The sequence below is a fragment of the Lepidochelys kempii genome, chromosome 2 (assembly GCF_965140265.1).
Source record: "Lepidochelys kempii isolate rLepKem1 chromosome 2, rLepKem1.hap2, whole genome shotgun sequence".
Classification (NCBI taxonomy): Eukaryota; Metazoa; Chordata; order Testudines; family Cheloniidae; genus Lepidochelys; species Lepidochelys kempii.
The window spans coordinates 201,300,489-201,323,742 of record NC_133257.1 but is presented as its reverse complement, the minus strand read 5'-3'; the positions used below and the strand labels follow the sequence as shown (position 1 = coordinate 201,323,742).

Genomic DNA, 23,254 nt, shown 5'->3' with positions numbered 1-23,254 from the left:
GTGGAATGAGGCTAGAATGTACAATTTCACAACCAACATGTCAAGCTTCTGGCCTACGAATAGTTGTTTGGGGTCAGGGAAGTTATGAAAATTTGCTTTTTCTAGCTTTCACATTACATAAGCTAGGCATAACCTTTAGCAGACTAAGTCCACAAAATGTGAGGTAATATTTTTAGAATTTTTTGCAGAGTAGCGAGTGATCAGGAAAAAACAGCTTGGAGAAATCCACTGTTTAGTTTTCAATGCAGTAATTAAAAGTGCCTTAAGTTCATATTTCTAAGACTCTAGTACTCAGATATTTTTAAAAAGTATCTTATTTTGTAGCAGAAAAGGTGTGGCATCCTGAGAATACCAAATGTGTGATCAACACATTTGAGATGTTTATTTATATTTATATTCCTCATAATTATTTTCCTACTGCACAGATATTCTTCTTCACTGTAACCAAAGTTATGATACTTTTTTTTAAAATTAGCAAAGTATTCCATCCTGTTTCTATCCAGAATCTCATATGTCCAGACGCAGTAAAAACTCTGTTCAGTTTCTTTACCAAATAAACTCACATTGAACTGATGAGTTTAAGAGAGAGAAAGAGATTCTTCAGGGCTTGCACAGCAGTATGCTGTCTTCAATTTAAATGGCCAAGTTGATAAAATTCCTTTTTATGTATGACTCCGCGGTACGCATTTGCTGTACAGTTAAGTATTAGGACCTACAAACGTTCAGCTTACCAGACTAATTAGCATGCTGCTTTTATGCTTTGTTTTAAAATAGAAAATGTCAAATTCATGACATAGAATGAACATTCAAAGATAACCTGAAAAACACATGAACAGGAGGCTGCCAGGCAACTCTCCAACACCACATTATACAGGCCACTATCCTCCGATCCCACTGAGGAGTTCCAAAAGAAACTACATCATCTGCTCAAGAAACTCCCTGCTATAGCACAGGAACAAATTTACACAGACACACCTTTAGAGCCCCGACCAGGGGTATTCTATCTGCTATCCAAGACCCATAAACCTGGAAATCCTGGACGCCCCATCATCTCAGGCATTGACACCCTGACAGCTGGGTTATCTGGCTATATAGACTCTCTCCTCAGACCCTACGCTACCAGGACTCCTAGATATCTTCAAGACACCACCGACTTCCTGAGGAAACTACAATGCATCAGTGATCTCCCTGAAAACACCATCCTGGCCACCATGGATGTAGATGCTCTTTACACCAATATTCCATGAGGATGGATTACAAGCTGTCAGAAGCAGCACCCCTGATGAGGGCACGGCACATCTGGTCGCTGAGCTTTGTGACTTTGTTCTCACCCACAACCATTTCAGATTTGGGGACAACTTATACATTCAAGTCAGCAGCACTGCTATGGGTACCCGCATGGCTCCACAGTATGCCAACATTTTTATGGCTGACTTAGAACAACGCTTCCTCAGCTCTCGTCTCCTAGCGCCCCTCCTCTACTTGAGCTACATTGAGGACATCTTCATCATATGGACCCATGGGAAGGAGGCCCTTAAAGAATTCCACCTGGATTTAAACAATTTCAATCCCACCATCAACCTCAGCCTGGACCAGTCCACACAAGAGATCCACTTCTTGGACACTACAGTGCAAATAAGTGATGAACACCACTATACCAGAAACCTACTGACTGCTATAATTACCTACATGCCTCCAACTTCCATCCAGGACACATCACACGATCCATTGTCTACAGCCAAGCCCTAAGATACAACCGCATTTGCTCTAATCCCTCAGACAGAGACAAACACCTACAAGATCTTTATCAAACATTCTTAAAACTACAATACCTAACTGGGGAAGTGAGGAAACAGATTGACAGAACAAGACAGGCATCCAGAAGTCACCTACTACAGGACAGGCCCAACAAGGAAAATAGCAGAACACCACTGGCCATCTTGTACAGCCCCCAGCTAAAACCTCTCCAGCACATCATCAGCGATCTACAACCTATCCTGGAAAACAATCCCTCACTCTCACAGGGAGACAGGCCAGTCCTCACTTACAGAGAGCCCCCCAACCTGAAGCAAATACTCACCAGCAACTACACACCACACCACAGAAACACTAACCCAGGAACCAATCCCTGTAACAAATCCCGTTGCTTACTCTGTCCCCATATCTACTCTAGCGACACCATCAGAGGACCCAACCACATGAGTCACACCATTCACCTACACATGTACCAATGTGATATATGCCATCATGTGCCAGCAATGCCCCTCTGCCATGTACTTTGGCCAAACCGGACAGTCTCTACGTAAAAGAATAAATGGACACAGATCAGACACCAGGAATGGTAACATACAAAAGCCAGTAAGGGAACACTTCAATCTTCCTGGACATTCTACAACAGATTTAAAAGTAGCCATCCTTCAACAAAAAAACTTCAAAAACAGACTTCAAAGAGAAACTGCAGAGCTACAATTCATTTGCAAACTTAACACCATTAATTTGGGCTTGAATAGGGACTGGGAGTGGCTGGCTCACTACAAAAGCATTTTTCCCTCTCTTGGTATTGACACGTCCTTATCAATTATTGGGAGTGGACCACATCAACCCTGACTGAATTGGCCTTGTAAACAGTGGTTCTCCACTTGTATGGTAACTCCCTTCTCTTCATGTGTTAGTATATTTATGCTTAAATCTGCAATTTTCACTCCATGCATCTGAAGAAGTGGGTTTTTTACCCATGAAAGCTTATGTCCAAATAAATCTGTTAGTCTTTAAGGTACCACCGGACTCCTTGCTTTTTTTTCTGAAAAACACAGTGAAGCTATTTGGCTCTCTCTGTCCCCTTTCACCAGTCTCCCCATGAAGTGTTCGGAAAGGAAAATCATAGTGTCCTCCATCCCCAACATCTTCTACCCCAGATGCTCGATACTGCTTGCCCTGCCTTCACACAGGCCAGAGGTCAGTTTCTTTGTCGGTGGCATCCATTAGTAATTGCTTCAGCTAACCCTTCTGAGACCCAAATTGAGAGATTTTAAACAAGAACAATACAATACAATTTTAAACAAAAACAATACAATAATATTGTATTGGGAATTTTACTGAAATGTGGATAAAATCATAACATAAAATATAATTGTTAGTATTATTTAGTTCTATTGCAGTAGCTCCTAGAGCCCCAATCAGTATCAGGACATCATTGTGCTATGCAATGTGTATGTACACACACACACTCTCTCTCTCTCTCCCGCCCCCACCCCATCCCAGAGATTTACAATCTAAGTAAATTGGATTGCTTGTGTACACATAACTCTACATCGCTTTTATATTTAGCTCAACTAGATCCAGAAAGTTATCTAGCTTCACCCCTTAGATCTATTTGAAAAACTAATGTAGCTTGCTTTTAAGCAGAGTGTTTCTCTAGAAGCACACCCATTACTTAATTGCACTATGATTTTGCACTGGCTGCATTGTTTCTAGGGAGAGCTGATAAAGCCCTAAATGGCTTGGGACCTGCCAACCTGAGAGATGTCTTCTCTCCCCTGTGACACTGCTGCAGCTGCAGTCAAGCAGAAGCATTTAAGCTAGATTCTTCCTACCCCCACCCCTTGGTTTAAAAGAAAGAGAGCTTCTGGAAAGTTGGCAGTACGGGTCCCAGGGCTCTGGAACTTACCTCCAATTTGCTCTGAAATAGCCCAAATGAGCTGACCTTATGCATATACTGCAAAACCCATCTGTTTGCTAGGACTTTGGGAGAGACAGAGGGGTCTTTTGAGGGTCTGTTGCCTCAAATATGATTTGTGACTTCTAGGTCTCAGTGATTTGGCCAATGCTAATATATCTGCTATTGGAATGAGTACCTCCACTGGTAGTGAGATGGAGTACAATATAGCATTTAAAGCACAGGGTTAGAAAGCCAGAGTCCTGATTATTAGTCCCAATTCTACTACTGACTTGCTGCTTGACTTTACTTTAGTCTCATAACACGTCTTATTTATTTCACAGGGTATTGTGAAACTCAGTTAATGCAGGTTTGTAAAGGAATTTGAGATCACTGGGTATAAAGCAAATTTACAAACTCATCATGCATGAACAAATCTATTTAGGAAAGACATCTTGGTCAAATCTTACATTTGTTCTCTTTCTCTCATGCTAATTGTACGTCCTTGTCAGAATGTCCTGTTGAAAGCCAAAACTGGCTTGGATGCTACCTTCTCCTTAGGCTGATTATGTGCCACTGCGGCTCACATGTCCTCACAGATTTTTTTTCAGACTGGAAAGAATTTCTAGAAAGATGCAGGATTTGTCAGCCAACTGACATGTTTACAGAATGTCTTTACCCAATTCAGGCTTACAAACTAAAGGTAGCAATGCTCAATATTGTATTGTTCAGATGGAAAAGTGGAACTCAAAGTGTGATGCCGCAAATCAGAATGCAGGGGTCATATTGCAGCTATGAAGTATGAGAGGGTGCTGATGGCAACAGCTGAGGTGACTGGATCTTCCTGCTCAGGAATGTCACATTCAGCAAAGGTGAATTCAGCAGATGGCAAAATACCAGGGCTTGTCTATACTTAAAATGCCGTGCAACTGCACTGCTGCAGGTATGCCGCTGTAGGGCTTCAGTGTAGATGCTACCCCCGCCAACGGGAGGGGTTCTCCCATCAGCATAGGTAATCCACCTCCCTGAGAGGCAGCAGGTAAGTTGACAGAAGAATTCTTCCATTGACCTAGCACTGTTTACATGGGGGACTAGGTCAACTTAACTGTGCTGCTCAGTGGTGCGGATTTTTCACACCCCTGAGCAACATAGTTATGCCAACATAATCTTCTACTGTAGACCAGACTTTAGAGACAGCAACAATAACACTGCATGAGACTGAACTTCAGGCAAGGGACTAGGGGTCTTGATACATTAGTCCCAGCTTGCCAGAAAGATGGGGAGAGAGGCAGAGAGAGTCTAAAGTATACATGGTGGTGGGGTAAGCAAAGAAAGGACTGCTAGTAGAAAAATGTTTGGTGATGAGCAACAAAAGGGGCACTGGTAGGAGACCATTTTTACTTTCTAATTTCCTGAATAATTGTATTGCATCCTTTTTTCTTTCGAAATGTACTGTAGTAGAAATGTATATATTTAATTCATAAATACTTAATTTGAGTTGGGACATCCAAGAAATACCGGCCACTTTTGCAAATGTGGGGAGGAAGGCAGCTCCCAGCACACAGCAAAACACACACACACACACACACACCCCTTTGAGGCCATTTCCCAAAGTATCAATTCTGAGAAAAGGCACTTTCTGGAACGGCCTTATAGTGCCTGCTTATCAGTCACCTGCAGCACTGGTATGCTTTTGCAAGTGCCACTTAATGGTACATGACATAATAGCCCTAAACGGGGATTTTGTTTAAAAAGAAAATAACAGAAAAGATGTGTATGTGGCTTCATAATTTAAGTTATACTTGAAGTTTTAGGATTCAGTCAACACTGCAATTCTGCTAGTGAATGAAAACTGGCAAGTGAAACTGACAATAATAGTGTAATTGGCCAGTTTTATACACTGGATTAGATGCAAAAAGTAAACAAGCAGCACAAATCATAAAAAGTAAATAAGATTTTTAATTTCTTTTTTAATTTTATAATAGGCCACGGAGCTAGGGAGAAAAAACCCAGGCTATGGCCTGACCACTTTTTGGTGAAGCCAAATGCGAGTGGTGCTGCAACCCCATGACCCCAAGTCGAAATGCCACTCACTCAGATATGGCTCAGCTATCCCTCTGTCCTAATTTGAATAGGTGGCATTGCAGCCTGGTGCATGGGTCACAATGCCACTCAGGTTTGTGCTAGGTCACAACGCCATTTACTCAGATTTGGAGGGGGTGGGCAACGGGGCTCATGGGCCAGAGGGGTCAGGCTGCTGGTGTGGAAGAGGATTGTCAGAAGGGGGGCGATGTCCCTCCCCTCCACCCCTTCCCCAACTTGAAATGGCACTTGGCAGCCCCTGAGTTTCAAAACATGTTATCAGTAACACAGGTAAGAAAAACCTGTGGGATTTAATCTTATGACATTTCTGGATATGAAATGTCTTTCAAAGAGGGATACTTTTTTTAGGGAATAGTTTAGAATTGGTGCTATGCTTCTGAGGATTTCAAAGTAATCAGCTTGCAACTTACTGCTTCTGGGGTCTTCATTAATATGTGTTCTTGTTAATTGCTTGTATTTAAGACTAGCAAATATTATTAGCAATTAGTACATTTTTAATAACTTTATAGTAAATAGAATACCCATAAACATCATAAACAAGTAGATTAATATTTAATTACTGATATTTGTTATAAATTACTAATTAGAGAATTGACATGTTCTTTTACTACTCCTAATTATTTCAATTATTTATATATATAATTAATAATAATAATCATATATATATATGAATTAGAATTATTTTCTTTTGATTTGGAAGTTTCAGCTTCTTCTATCTTTTCTTAATCTAGTATTCTTTCAACATCTAGTATTTGTATGTAAGGCAAGGGGCTTTGTGCATCTTGCAAAAGGGGCTATGATTGGTGCTTGCTTTTAGTTCTGCAATTGGTGCTTGCTTGCTTTTAGTCAGGCAAAAAATAGTAAAATGCAGCAAATGTGATATCAACTTAAAACCAAGTTACAATTTTGTTTACAGAATTAATTATGTCAGCAGATATAGGAAAAATTGAAGAATTATGAAATAGACTTTTGTTAGAAAAAATGGATGGAAACATTTAAATGGTAACATTTTTCTCGAAGTGTGATGGATCATTTATAATTAGTAATTATTAAAGATGAAACTAAAATCTATGCAAAATCTATGGTAGTTGTAAGGGCAAAGAAAAAAAATCCTTTGATGAAAGAGAAAAGTACATTGTTTCATTTTCTGATATTCAAATCTGCAAGTATACTGTGTATTAGTTCTATTTTCATTGTTGCTTCAGTTTGTCCCTGAAGTTTTGCTGTTGATATTCACCCACATATGTTGCTATTTAGGATTTTTAGTGAAGCGTGTTGGTGACTGACAATTGAATTCCATCATCATGAGAGATATTCATCTTGGATCCACCCTGTAACACATGTACCAAAACCTAGTCTGGTAAAATGTCCTCATATCCTAAGTGAAGACAAAGTTCCATCTGGAGCCTACTTGTATCTCCAGAGAATTGTAAATCAGCGGAATAGACATTAATCCACCAGTGCGGTACTTACTGCATTGAAGTTGGGGAAGAGATTGACTGCTGCTGCTGTATCCAGGGGAAATGGAAGAAATGGTTTAATATCCAGCGATGGCTGTAATGGTGGGGCTGGAGTACGCACCAGGGCTGGAAGAGCAGGGCTCTGGCATGTACCACCTTCAAGGAAAAATATGAAAGAAGATAGTAAGAAAGTGATTCTTGGTATAAAAAAAAACCATAGAAAGAGTTTTATGCCAGTGTCAGGTTAAACACACACATTTGTATTTACCATCAAATTACTATATTGTTAAGTGTGCAACAGGCTTAACTAATGTTTATGATTCTTTGCTGATAATTGACTAAGATATCAGTCTTTCAGTTCTCTAAAATTAGCTAGTAAAACCTCCATTTCCCTCCCCTGGATTATCTTGAAATGTTAGTATAGTCCAAGTCAAACTTTCCTTTAGGTGTTCAGCTAACTTGATTCTATTATAAAATCAAAGCTGAAACCACAGTCCTTTACTCAAACACTCCATATCAATTTAGCTGCAAAAGTGGTTTGTTTGTTTTTTTACTCTTCCATGAAGTAAAAATGATTTCAGCTGGTGACTGTGCAAAACTCTTCCGTTCACTTGTTTGTTTTAAATTTTATTTTCTTAAAGCTCATTTATTTCTCTAGCCCAACAACTTCTGCACAAACTTAAACCTAAGTAGCAAATCATACCTTCCTGCCTCAAGCGTTGACCAGTAAAAGTCTATTGTGAATGCAAACTCATAAACCAAATACCACATTACGGGCGTTTGTCAAAGTTCTGAATGCGACTGCAGTTCTAAAGCTGCTGACAGACACTTTTTGCTCTTGCGGTAGATGGGCTTGGTTCAGAACTCTGTAAGGCAGAAAAGCTCCTCCTTGCTAAAGCTACCAATGAACAGTTCTGAGGGAACATTATGTAAATGAATAAATCCCTTTGCATACCAATAAGCAGCCACCTGTTTGTAATGAACCACGATTTTACAGATTTGTTTGCCCCTTGCCACAGATCCCAACATAGTCCAGATAATTGAGAGCTGGAAATATTCAAGCCCAATCTCGTCTTCCAGCGTCTCCCATATTTTGGTTACATTCCAAAACATCAATTCACTGTTAATTAAAGACTGTTTGAATCCTAGGAAACTGTTGAAATCTGCCAGTATTCTTCTAATCTGAGAGGCTGGTAGGAGGCCAAAATGGAAAGGGAGTTTTACCCACATCACTGAACACAGAGACAGACAGATCAAAAATATCTCTCTCTCTCTCTCTCACACACACACACACACACACACACACACACACACACTTGCTTCATAAACGAGTAGTATATTTTTCTCATTAGAGTTCATATATACAGCAGTCAGAATGACCCACTAAATCTGTCCACATTTGGCCAGCAAATCTGCTAATCAGAGTTGCGACTCAATGCTTCTAATTGAGGGCTAACAGCATAAGATTTAATTAACTAGTTGTAGCAGGGACATCAGCATTTCGGCTTCTGAGTATAAATTCAGCTGGAGGCAAATGATCAAAGGCAATATTTTTTAACATCTTTTCAGTTCCTCTATGAAACACTTGACACAGTATTATTGAAAAGGACGCATTAGTCACTAGTACACCAAAGGAATTAACTTAAAGTTCATCATACTCTCACACTGGTTTCACACGAGGGTAACTGCACTGACTCTGTTGGAGTTACTGCTGATTTATGTTTGTGTAAGAGTGCACAGAATCAGGACTGTACGAGTAAGGCAGTCGAGCACACAGAGACCACATCAAAATACGACAAGAAGTCTGCATTCACCATAGTCCATTGGAAAGTTATTTATCATCTGCTTGATAGCAGAAATTAGTGAAGTGGCTACTGCTGAAGACAGGATACCGGACTAGATGAACCTATGGAATTATTACGTGGACTGTGTAAAAAATAACTCTAACAGGCCTCACTGTAGTGCTACACAAGATAAATCCAGCCAAACAGAGAAAGAAAACTTGGTAAGTATATGGGTAGGCAAGAGGGCCCCAGGATGTTTGCAAAGAATTATTTCAAAGTGGTGTCCAACCACAAATCACCCATACTATTGCAAAAAAGTAAAGTCCTAGCCAAGGTGCCTATTAGATGCCAGATATTCCTCATCTGTTTGTTGGGATTTCAATTTATAGTAGATCAGGAATTGGGAACCTCCTACTAGTGACTACCACCTTATTGAGGACTCCCCCTCATGGACTTCACTCCCACCCATTCTGCATCCCATCTGCTAAACGATCAGCATTAACTATTTCAATGCTGACATTCTGAAATATCATCAGAGTCTTTTGAGTTAACACCCCAGTGAGATGAAGGGTGCATGTGAGAGCACGGCCATTGCTCTAAGCTGTATGGTTGTAGACACAGGAGTACAGAGCTGCCCTTGTTTACCTTCCAAGTGTAAACCAAATGCAATGTTTGCACCCATAAAATGAGAAACTTCATTTTTAAAAAAATGAAAGATCAAATTTTGGAGAACCTGACAGTCTTACAGCATACATAACTACATCAAGTGGGGTGAGTGTTTGACACTACGGCAATTGCATGGAGCAACTGGGCTGCTTAGTATACTTGTCCTCTGTTTAGCCCAGATTGTCCTGGGTTTTTAAACTCAGTTCCAGAGGCTCCTAGTCCCAACCAATGGTCTGTAGAGCTGGCTGAAGTTTATATTTTTAACTGTGTTCCTCTCACTAGATGGCACTGTGCAGAGAGGGGTGGCAACAGTAGGTAGCTGAGGCCTTTGTCATGTGACACTGATAAAGGATCATAGAAGGAGTCACTTTATCCTTTATGGTATGTCATCCTGTAAGAAGCTGGGGAGTACAATGCCATTGCTGTAGGTAATCAGAACCTGGAGCTTTGGAGAGTTCTGCTGTCATAGCATTGACATCACACTGGATGTGCGTTCCCTGCTAAGAGCCAACCCTGTTCAGTACATTTGGATACACTTTGCAGTTGTATACCAGGACTAGTGGCTATTTAAGCAGGTCTAATTTCATTGAATCTAATTTCATTACTAGCAGAGGGAAGGAAAATGAGGATAGACAGGGAAGAGAGACAAAAAGAGGAAGGAGAACAGAGAAGGAAAAGAAATAAAATATGGTGGTCATAGAGGTGAGTACATTTTCCCACTGAGCAATGCTGAATGTGACAACAATGCATTTAGCAAGTAACAACAATACCTACACGGTTTTAGTTATTAGATGAAGGACATACTTACTCTGGCTCTTTTTGCAAACCTCTCGTTGACTGTAGTAAGAGTTTCACTGTGGATGGAGGGAGATATTCAACTGTATATTCACACCCCATCCTATAGACCACAACTAAAAATGGAATATTGTCCTCCTCACCGCATGCCTTTGACACCCTGTGCTTAGTGCCTGAGGAAGACATAGGCTCACCTCTCAGAGGTCATCAGCAGGGATAGAACAGAGTCTTGCTATGAACTGGGCACCGCTTGAGGCCCTGAACATTCCCTTAAAAATTATCCTGAGATAAAGTGATTCTTGACCTTCACTACACTACTGCTTTTTAAAGTGGCAAGACATCTATTAATACTTTAGTATTTGCAGACTTGTGATGTGGTTCAGCCAGAATCCCAACAAAAAGTTCAGATCCTAATCTGGATTTAAACTTCCCCAAAATTCAGAAGTGTTCATGTCTGGGGTGTGAGCCCAGCTTTTTCTTCACAAGGGAGAAAAATATATTGCTGTTTAGAAACACGGGAACTTTAGTATTTTAACTAAGTTTGAGGCAATCATTTGTTGGCCGAGATTCCGAAGAATCTAAAATACAGGCACCATAGTTCCTCTGCCAGAGTCACTGACAACACATCCATGGTAAATACAGTGCTTAATTTGTGCCAGGGCTGAGCCCCGGCACCTCTAGGCTTGGCAGTTCATAGCCCTTGTACCTCTGGCTTGCTGCATCAGTTATGAATGTAAAAAAACTGCTTGAGCCCCAGCACCTCTTCGTTACAAATTAAACACTGGGTAAATATGAGTGAACTGGTTTTGAAAAAAAATAAATAAAAACTCGCCCACTTGAACCTTTGCCCTTTTCTATAACCAAAAGAAACATTTTTGTTTTGTTGAAATTCTGAAAAGTTCAACTAATTCCACTCACTCCCAACTCGACAGTTGACTATGTTGCCACTAAAAAGGCTATTTTTGCAGTATTTTAAGTCAAGTACAGCAGTCAATACTGCATTTGTGTCTGTGAGCATACACTATACTTGACGCAGCACTTTCCTGCCATGTAAGATTCACATTCTAGATGGGATATTTCACATGAGCAGATGTTACTCCAAAGCCAGCAGTGATTTGTGCATGAAACACCTTTCCTACTCATTCCCTTTAGCATGCAATTTGATACTTTGTAATGCATAATGTGGGGAAAGGGAGTGTGGTTTACTAAAGAATTTTGAAAATGTCCATGAAATAAAATTAAAAATAAATCATTTCAGGTCAAATAAAAACATTCTGCTTTTTGTTTTTGATTCTATTATATTGTATGATATAATAATTTAAAATAAATTTCTTAACAGAAAGTTGTTTCAAAATGAAAATTTGATATACTCTATAGGTCACTGTTAGGTGAGGAGGAGGAGTGTGTATGTATATACACACACACACACACAGAGTGTATATATATATTGCAATACGGCTACCCCTTTATCAACTATGCAACAATGATGACACAGCAGAAAATAGCCTGGGAGTACTGAAGGGCCTAACAATGATTGTTTGCTACTGAGAGTACACAAATACGATTTTTGTTGGTTGCCGGAGTGATTGGGCAACGCCCTTATCCCTCAATCCCGCTGACATTCTGCTCCGAACAGCTTGGGCAACCACAACTCTTGTGACCTGGACCTGGAGAAAGATTTTCTACTCGTCAGCCTACCTGTCCTCTCCTTCTGCACGTGCACATGCGCATTCCTCATCCTTTCCCTCAACTTCACGTTTAAATTCCAGAAGAAGAAGAGCCAGATATCTCAGAAATGAGATTTCAATTTTGCAGACTCAAACAGTTTAGATAATTTTAAAAAGTATTTGGAACCTTTAGGTGCTATGCAACTGAGCACAAACTCTAAAACTCATGTAAACTATTAATCTAATCCTCTCAAAATTATTCCATCACTCACTGCCACCACAACAAAGATAACATGAAAGAACAATTCAATTCTGAATTCTATTTTCATTCTACTTGGCAAACACTTTTCCTTTTAGGCTGTCTGAATAGGCTGAATCCCTAATTCCATTCTCAGCAGATCACCCGAGACCCTAAACTAGTGTCTAAATTCACTCCCATCCTGGGGTCTCCTTTTCAGTAAACCAAAACCAATAGCAAAATGTAAGTCTCAGCATTCGCTTTCTCCCCACATGGCTATTCCTTGGAATCCTCTCCAGAACCGTCATTCTTACCCTAGTTCATTCTGGCTCACAGTAACACTCATATTCCCTTTATAGCCTGGTTGGAGCTAATGGGACTCGGAAATAACAATCCTGTATCTTAATGGAGGGTTTTTACTACCTGAGGCAAAGGTGACAAGAGAAAAGCCCCCCATTCTTCTACAGCAGGGGTTCTCAACCCTTTTTTTTCTGATCCCTCCCCTGCCCCCCCCCGCAATAAAAATTTATTGGCCCAGCTGTGCCACAACAACTGTTTTTCTGCATATAAAAGCCAGGGCCGGCATTAAGGGGTAGCAAGCAGGGCAATTGCTGGGGCCCCATACCACAGAGGGCACTGCGAAGATAAATTGCTCAGGCTACGGCTTCCGCCTGGGTGGTGGGGCTCAGACACCTGGGCTTCAGTCCTTTGAAGCAGGGCTTTGGCTTTCTGCCTTGAGCCCTAGAGAGTCTAATGCTGGGCATGCTTGGCAGCCTCCCCTGAAACCTGCTGGCGGCCCCCCAGGTTGAGAACCATCATTCTACAGGACCTTAAAGTCAGCCAACCAATCACTGTTAAAGGCTAAAATGTATTATGCAGAGTCTGAGCCCAAAGGTTATTTTTTTCCCCAGAAAATGTTCAACATTAGCTGAGACATTTTTTACAGTATACAAGTGTGTTTGGGGTAGGGGGATGCATAAGTTGTTTTGTTTTATTTTAATTAAGGTTTTTTGTGCTTTGAATCTCAAAGCAGCTTAAATTTTAAACTTGCCATGGATTTAGGGCTAGATCCAAAGCAATTTAGGCATTGCAACGCCCTAACTTCTAGGTGCCTTGCCACCCAGTGGGATAATTAAATACTAATCAAGCCAAAGAAAATGAGAATGACTATAGCCCAGTTAGGGTAAAACCCAGGTTCCAGTCCATCTGCTCCAATGACTAATTATTTATATACAGTGGAATGGCTTCAACAGGAGAGACAGAGAAAAATTCACCCCAGAATACCTCACAGCCCAGTGGTTACGGCACACAAGTTCAAATCTCTTCTCCAAAGCAGGCAGAGAGGGGAATTGAAGCTGGGTTTCCCTCAGGCTGGGTGACTGCTCTCATCACTGAGCTAAAAGTGGATAAGGAGGCCATCTCCTCCTCCGCAAGTTATTAGTATGTTTAGGCATGCTCAGAGCCTGTTTACCAAATTTGGACCCACCGGCGAACACCTAGTTTGAGGTTCCTGCTGTGGCTTAGGCATGGCATAGGCACCTAGGTAGCTGTACTCATGCTCACTGGCAGAAACTTAGGCACCTAAATTCCGATTGTTAAAGTCCCCTGGGTGCCTAACGAGTTAGATAGTGGCTGAGCAGTGGTTTTGAGGTGCCTAAAGGAGCAGTTATACACCTAAGTCCTTTTGTGGACCCAGCCCTTAGTCACCAGTGAGGACAAGTAAGTGTTCTTGACATGTCTGAAATTATCTTGTTCACAAATTAAGAAAAGATATAAGCATTAAGAATGATGGGCTGGCTATAATGGATACTAAATTTTCATAATCTTTGAACAAACACTGACTACACTCAGATCTGCAGAGAACTTGGAAGGAGATTTTTAAAGAATTGTAACAAGACAGATGCAAAAGGCTCTTAGATCAGGGGAGAACTACAGGAAGCTTGAAAATAATTGGTTTGTCCATGGGATATGAAATGTAGATCCGCCTTTCAGGAATATTTCAGGCTAATGTGATCTTACAACCACTAGGTCACATTCCCTTACTAATGTTCTTACTGCTAAATTGTTCATTTGGCTCTGAACAAGCTCCCCATCTTTGGATCAATAGTCTGAATTTTTGCAACAGATGCTTGTCTTAGAAAGTGCTATACTGGCACTTTCAAGATGACTTCTGTTCCAGAATAAACAGTATCCACTGATGAATTATTTTAACTTCCACTGGTAAAATATTCTTCATTTAAAGGCTAAATGGCCTTTATACTGTACTATTTTAGTATTTAGAGCATGCACACTCAGCATACAGAACATTAATTTGATTTTTCATGCTATATATTATTTATATGTAAACAGATCTATTTTAAATATTAAAATTTGGCAGACTAAATTCATCTCTGGTACTCATCCCTGTTGATCTTAATGAATCTACATTAGAGTTGAGTTACTTTGTCCAATGCTGCAATAGCAACATATTGTTTGGAAGTCTGATGATGATGCCTAACATGTATAATGTTAGGTCTCAATTCTTTGAAGTTTTTTAAAGAAGCATATGCACTTGATTTCTCATTTGGTATTACAAGTTTTAGTGCTGTTCTTTCATATTGCAAAAATCTTCAAGATGCTTTTGAAAATGAAAATATTCAGATTCAAATACTAATGTGTGATATAATCATTTTTAATTTCAGAAAAGATTACATGAAACCTAACAACAGAGAATAAACCTTAGAAATGAGGGTCCAGTCTGTAGTCCTTATTTGTGCAAAACTCCCTCTGACTTCCATGAGTAGGGAAGTTGGAAGCCTAGAAACCTGTACAACATATGGCGATCCATGCTTTTCTTTCATAGGCTTTGCAGCAGGTCACATTAAGAGTTGATAACTTTGCAGAGGATGAATTTGACAGTGACTCAGCTGTTGATATCTAGAGAATTATTTTTGTCTAGATGTAATTGTGATTCCTGCAAAGTTCGTAACTTGTTTTGGGAAAATAAACTCTAATTTATTTATAGCAACCTGGGACTATGTATTCCGATGCAAAGTAACGCACCCTCAGTTTTACATTATTTCTTTGCATTTACAGTATGGGTGCAGCATGTTGGGAGATATAAAAATGTATTTTAAGAAAGATATATTTAAATAGCATAATGAATCTGTCCCTATAGTCATGCATATATGGGAGCACATTTCTCTGCTGCTTGTATGTAACTCAAATGGTAGTCACATGAAACTGATTACATGATCTTCCACCTCCTCCTGTTTTTAGTACAAGAGAAACCATTCAAATCCCCTGTACTGCTGATTCACAGTGCATATGGGGGACATTCTTGCCCCCATAAACAAGAATTTAAAAAAAAATCAAATTAATCTAAAATCTACTAAAAACGGGATCTGAACCCAGAACCCAGTACTTCACACATTCTAGCCATGAAGCATATTAACCCATTGTACCCCAGATCTCACTTATAATCATAGCTTTCCAAGGAATAAATGGTACCTGAGTGTGTCACAATATTTAATGTATTTATTAGAGCTGGTCAGAAAAAATTCCTACAAAATTTTCCATTGGAGCTTGCCCATTCATCAAAATTGAAATGTGCTGTGGAGACAGTTTAATTTCAACCAAGTTTCCAAAGGAACACAGGCAGGTTTCCTGCCAACCCACCAGTCTGGCTCCACCGCAATCTACCGGGTACACAGCTCCAGAGTCAGGGACCTCAAGGCTTCTAGGGCCAGCAGCTCCAGTGCAGCTCTCGCTGGAGCCTGGGCTCCAATTTCTTTCACAGAGAATTTAGAAATGTTCGGTTTCCATTCCAAACTGGAATGAAATGAGGTTTTGAATGATCAGAACCCCCACAAAACAGAATTAATATTATCTGCATAGATAGGGTGACCAGACAGCACATGTGAAAAATCGGGACAGGGGGTCGGGGTTAATAGGAGCCTATATAAGAAAAAGACCCAAAAATTGGGACTGTCCCTATAAAAATTGGAACAGCGGGTCACCCTATGCACAGGTCTACTATTTATCCTTATAACACCTTTGTGGGATGGGGAAACCCTATTATCCCCATTTTACAGATGAGGAACTGAGACGCAGAGAGGTTAAGGGATTTTTCCAAGGCCACACAAATAATTGGAGGCAGAGTAGGAAACTGAACCCAGATTCTCCAAGTTCCATACCAGCCTCCTAACCATGGAACCATCATTCCTTGGTCTCACACCTGTTGCAACCTTCCAGAGAAGCATGGAGCCTTACAATTATCCACTGTTAAGATACATGAAAAGTAGTGTTCAACATATTTCTTTGATTTTAAATGCCAACCAGAGTTAGTATGTTGAACAAGAAGAAAAAGTGCCATTAAATCAGTGTTTCTCAAGCTTTTCAAAGCAAAGCCCCACCTTCAGGAAAATGAAAACATTTGCACTTTTACTGTGGTGTTAATGACCTACACATCTTAATTTATGCAATTTACACATAATCATAGAATCATAGAATATCAGGGTTGGAAGAGACCTCAGGAAGTCATCTAGTCCAACCCCCTCCTCAAAGCAGGACCAGTCCCCAACTAAATCATCCCAGCCAGGGCTTTGTCAAGCCTGACCTTAAAAATATCTAAGGATGGAGATTCCACCACCTCCCCAGGTAATGCATTCCAATGTTTCACCACCCTCCTAGTGAAAAAGTTTTTCCTAATATCCAACTTAAATCTCCCCCACTGCAATTTGAGACCATTACTCCTTGTTCTGTCATCTGCTACCACTGAGAACAGTCTAGAGCCATCCTCTTTGGAACCCCCTTCAGGTAGTTGAAAGCAGCTATCAAATCCCCCCTCATTCTTCTCTTCTGCAGACTAAACATCCCCAGTTCCCTCAGCCTCTCCTCATAACTCATGTGTTCCAGTCCTCTAATCATTTTTGTTGCCCTCCGCTGGACTCTTTCCAATTTTTCCACATCCTTCTTGTAGTGTGGGGCCCAAAACTGGACACAGTACTCCAGATGAGGCCTCACCAATGTCGAATAGATGATAGGTATCCTATCCCTACCCTCCAGCATATCTACCTCTCCTCCCAGTTTAGTGTCATCTGCAAACTTGCTGAGGGTGCAATCCACACCATCCTCCAGATCATTTATGAAGATATTGAACAAAACCGGTCCCAGGTCCAACCCCTGGGGCACTCCACTTGATACTGGCTGCCAACTAGACATGGAGCCATTGATCACTACCCGTTGAGCCTGACAATCTAGCCAACTTTCTATCCACCTTATAATCCATTCATCCAGCCCATACTTCTTTAACTTACTGGCAAGAATACTGTGGGAGACCGTGTCAAAAGCTTTGCTAAAGTCAAGGAACAACACATCCACTGCTTTCCCCTCATCCACAGAGCCAGTTATCTTGACATAGAAGGCAATTAGATTAGTCAGGCATGACTTGCCCTTGGTGAATCCATGCTGACTGTTCCTGATCACTTTCCTCTTCTGTAAGTGCTTCAGAATTGATTCCTTGAGGACTGCTCCATGATTTTTCCAGGGACTGAGTTGAGGCTGACTGGCCTGTAGCTCCCCGGATCCTCCTTCTTCCCTTTTTTAAAGATGAGCATTACATTAGCCTTTTTCCAGTCATCTGGAACCTCCCCCAATCACCATGAGTTTTCAAAGATAATGGCCAATGGCTCTGCAATCACATCGGCCAACTCCTCTAGCATTCTCGGATGCAGCGCATCCGGCCCCATGGACTTGTGCTCGTCCAGCTTTTCTAAATAGTCCCGAACCACTTCTTTCTCCACAGAGGGCTGGTCACCTCCTCCCCATGCTTTGCTGCCCAGTGCAGCAGTCTGGGAGCTGACCTTGTTCGTGAAGACAGAGGCAAAAAAAGCATTGAGTACATTAGCTTTTTCCACATCCTCTGTCATTAGGTTGCCTCCCTCATTCAGTAAGGGGCCCACACTTTCCTTGACTTTCTTCTTGTTGATAACATACCTGAAGAAACCCTTCTTCTTACTCTTAACATCTCTTGCTAGCTGCAACTCCAGGTGTGATTTGGCCTTCCTGATTTCACTCCTGCATCCCTGAGCAATATTTTTATACTCTTCCCTGGTCATTTGTCCAATCTTCCACTTCTTGTAAGCTTCTTTTTTGTGTTCAAGATCAGCAAGGATTTCACTGTTAAGCCAAGCTGGTCATCTGCCATATTTACTATTCTTTCTACACATCGGGATGGTTTGTCCCTGTAACCTCAATAAGGATTCTCTAAAATACAGCCAGCTCTCCTGGACTCCTTTCCCCCTCATGTTATTCTCCAAGGGGATCCTGCCCATCAGATCCCTGAGGGAATCAAAGTCTGCTTTTCTGAAGTCCAGGGTCCGTATTCTGCTGCTCTCCTTTCTTCCCTGTGACAGGATCCTGAACTCGACGATCTCATGGTCACTGCCTCCCAGGTTCCCATGCACTTTTGCTTCCCCTACTAATTCTTTCCGGTTTGTGAGCAGCAGGTCAAGAAGAGCTCTGCCCCTAGTTGGTTCCTCCAGCACTTGCACCAGGAAATTGTCCCTTACACTTTCCAAAAACTTCCTGGATTGTCTGTGCACCGCTGTATTGCTCTCCCAGCAGATATCAGGGTGATTGAAGTCTCCCATGAGAACTAGGGCCTGCGATCTAGTAACTTCCGTCAGTTGCCAGAAGAAAGCCTCGTCCACCTCATCCCCCTGGTCCGGTGGTCTATAGCAGACTCCCACAACAACATCCCCTTGTTGCTCACACTTCTAAACTTAATCCAGAGACACTCGGGTTTTTCTGCAGTTTCATACTTAAGGAGCAGTATGACTGCTCAGAGCTCACATACAGTGCAATGCCCCCACCTTTTCTTCCCTGCCTGTCCTTCCTGAACAGTTTATATCCATCCATGACAGTACTCCAGTCATGTGAGTTATCCCACCAGATCTCTGTTATTCCAATCACATCATAATTCCTTGACTGTGCCAGGACTTCCAGTTCTCCCTGCTTGTTTCCCAGGCTTCTTGCATTTGTGTATAGGCACTTGAGATAACTCGCTGATCGTCCCTCTTTCTCAGTATAGGCAGGACCCCTTCCCTCTCGCGCGCTCCTGCTTGTGCTTCCTCCCGGTATCCCACTTCCCCACTTACCTCAGGGCTTTGGTCTCGCTTTGGTTCCCCCGGTGAACCTAGTTTAAAGCCCTGCTCACTAGGTTAGATCCTGGCTTTATGCCCCATCCTACACCCTGTAGCACGTCAGTGAAGACGTTACCTATGCCAACAGGAGGGGTCCTCCTATCAGTGTAGATTATCCACCTCCCTGAGAGGTGGTAGCTAGATCAACAGAAGAATTCTCCCATCTATCTAGCTCTGTCTACACCAGGAGTTAGGTTGGTTTAGCTGCGTTTTTCAGGGGTGCAGATTTTTCATATCCCTGAGTGACGTCGTTATACCAACCTCATTTCCTAGTGTAGATCAGACCTTACTTTAAAAAAAAAGTGAAAACAGACTCTGGAGAACAACTGAAAGGTCTGTCTGTGTCTGCTCCACAAGCTCTCCTTTCTCTTGGCAAACTACAATGATGCTCATTTCTTGTCAGCCACTCCACCCCCGCAATACCAACTTCTTTACTAGAGCAGGATGATCATGGGGAAGCCTGGGTTATAGCTGCAAAGACTAGCTTGCTGAAACCAAGCCCATAATGCATAACATTATGCTAACATTTTCATCATGACATCAGAATGCCAGCCTAGAGGATCTTGTCCGGAGTACAGGTGGCAGAAGAGGGCCAGCTACAGAGGAAAGCAGTTGTCCCTTTTCTTTTGACCATGTAGACTCACATAAAGAACCAAAGGACTCATCTTGGCCAGCCACTTCCATGTGCAGCTTTCACCCAGTGTCTATGCTCAGACCTGTTTCATTAGAAGTCAATGGATATTTAACAAATTAAATACAATGGCAGCTAGATCCAGTTCTCGTGAGGAGCATGGGCACTTTTTGGCTGGCATTGCAATGTGATGAACTCACAGCATAAACAATTGTATAAATGCATTCATCAGACAAGGAAAACCTGCAGTGTTCAGGATCTCTTCAGCCAGCTTGGATTTTTGGCCAAACATTCACCCAGCACAACCCCTTTCTTTTGTGGGGTTCAGCAGTTGTGGCAATATCTTTCCTGGGAACCAGACTGACTGCTCCAGTATTAGCTGGAGCATTCTGGATTCCCTCACCCTCCAGGAAGCTTACAATATATTGTGATTAAAGACCTCCTAGAGTGCGCCATGGAGTAACTGATGCAGGGCTCAACAAAAAGGTTGTTATAAGCCTCATGGACCTCACAGTGGAACTGCATGTGGGAGCCTGTTAAACAACACTAGAGTCAATCCAATGTACCCTTTTCTAGTGTCAGGTTCCATTAATATAGCTTAACCATGAAGCCTTAAAAAATTCAAAAATAGTACTAACAGTTGAGTACTGTAAACCCACATTAATTTAAAAGCATTATACTTGCTGACATTTAAAAATCCTTGACCTGGCATATTCAGCAGTTGGATTTTTCTAATGTCCTTATAAAGGTCATGTTTATGGTATAATGAACACACATTTGCAAGGGTTATTAATCAGAGAAACATTATATCGCAAATAGATTTTCAAAGAATTTTTCATTTTTATGCTGAATATCTTAGCTGTTTAAAAAGCCCCATTTTTCAAGAGCATGCTTGGGAAAAATAAAATTAATTAACTTCTGCTGTTATGATATCTTTATCTTAAACAAAATAGATACACAACTCAGAAAAAATAGGACAAATATCATGAGAGATTCTGTTATTTCAACAGACTCCACTGACATTTAGTAAAACTTTAGCAATGAAGCTAGTAGTGTACAGCAATGCCATTTTCAATCAGCAAGGGGAAGTTTGAGAGCGAAAAACTTTATTATTAATCCAATGGATATTGGCATTACACACTTCTTTAGCCATAGGCACTGAGGAGCAGAGGGGACCTGATCTTAACAGCTATTCTGCTATGTATATTTTTAGGATCAAATCCTCCCTGCCTCCATCCATGGAGGGTCATGCCAGCAGCAAAACCAGCGTATGGATGGAAAGGTGGAGTATACAGGGAGTTAAGGATTAGTTGAGGGAAGGATGATAGAAGTCTATAAAGGAAGAGCAAACTCTAACCATGTCAAGGACAGCTCCAGAGAACAACTTCTACCCTGATGCAGAAGGGAATCAGGACAAGGCCAATCGGTACATGGCTAAGTGGATCCACCACTTTTACTGGGGCATTAAAATTCAAAACAAGGAAGATGTACTGCAGCACTGTGGCTTTATACTAGTCATATGCAGCTGTGGGGTATAATTCTTCCCTGCCTCAACCCCAATATAGTTTTCTTGCTTTAAAACACTGCATTGGTAGTAATTCTACTGTATTTTAGAAGATACCCCAAACAATTCACTGAAATCAAGCATGGTGCTCTGCAAAATTCAGCTTTTAAGAAGTCTGATTATTTTTTTGTGCATAAAAGACAAATGTGATATACTGTACTATAGAATTCCTCTATTACAGACTCTGGGTTTTGATTCACAGTAAATATTGGATGAATAAATGTTTAAATCTGATTTCTGGTAGGTTTATGTCCCTTAACAAGTAGACAGGGGGTAAGATAAATTGTTTCTAGCTAAATATTAGTGGGCGAGAAAAAAGAGTGGAGCCAAAAGCACAGAATTCACAAAAGGATATTTATATGGATGAGAACATCCACAGTCACATTACATAGGAATAAGATTTATAAGGGATATAAAGCCTCATACTTCTGGGCATAAAGCAACCACTAAAACAGATAGTAGTTTGGAAGAAACTTGCTCCAATGGGCCGGTTATTTTATAATTTTCCACAATGAAGTACTGGTCACTTTCAGAGAACATGATATAGAACTAGATGGGCCACTACCCTGAACTGGTATGTTCCTGTGTTAAAACACTAAATATAAGCTGTTTCCATTAAAGAACCACAGCTTGCTCCATCTACAGGCATTTAAAACTCAGATATGCAAAGCTTCAACAATAAACTTTACAAGACCAGGGACTGTTAACATCTTTTACATCATACTTCACTGTTATGAAATTCATCCAGGCCAGCCTGAATCATACAAACTTGGTTGGACAACATGAAATCAGACATTATCTATGACAGCCCTATACCACATGATTGCAGGTTAACCACAACCATTGCTGTGTAACAAATCAAAGATGACTCAAAGTAAACGCATGCAAAATGATAAGACACCAGCCTTTTAGGATTAAGAAATCAGTAATTTAAACACCACAAATTGCCAATTGTCACTGAATATCATAAAACCTTTGCTTTGCTGTACTGATCAACACATCTGCCCTTCTGAATTTGGCTGACAAGGGACAGGGATGCAAATGATTAGCTACTCCTGGACTGCAGCACACACTGTTTGGGTTCAGAAAGGGGGTCAAGCATGAAAGAAGGACAAGTGCACACTCAGGCATAAATGTCCCAAGTTTAGAACTGATGGGTCACATCAAATTTGGGAGGCAGGAGGGAAAGAAGAAAAAAGAGAATGAAATAAAGCAGGGAATGACTGAACAGATTTTAACCTTGGCTGGAATAAATTACAAGGATGGTTTATGGAAATTTTATATCCAGTCACTTTTAATAAAGTTTAATTAGGGCACATAAAACATACTTAAAATATTGTTCATCATAACCCCTCAAACCCTATTCTACTAATTTTTTCTGCCTGGTGGCATTTTAAGATAGTAATAACTAATGTATTTTAAAATACTAAGTCAATTGCTAAAATACTTCACTGAAATAATACAAGGTGCTCGGTGTATTTTGAATTTTTATAAGGCTGCAGGTATT

General features: G+C 40.9%; 1 protein-coding gene across 5 annotated transcripts in view; it reads right to left on the bottom strand.

The window, feature by feature from the left end:
- ZNF385D (zinc finger protein 385D) overlaps nt 1–23,254 on the bottom strand; it is a 623,117-nt gene that overhangs the window by 215,046 nt on the left and 384,817 nt on the right. For all 5 annotated transcript variants that reach the window (XM_073333495.1, XM_073333496.1, XM_073333497.1 and 2 more), the window contains one exon: nt 7,232–7,374. In XM_073333495.1, coding sequence (XP_073189596.1) covers nt 7,232–7,374 — 143 coding nt within the window. The remainder of the gene's footprint in view (nt 1–7,231; nt 7,375–23,254) is intronic.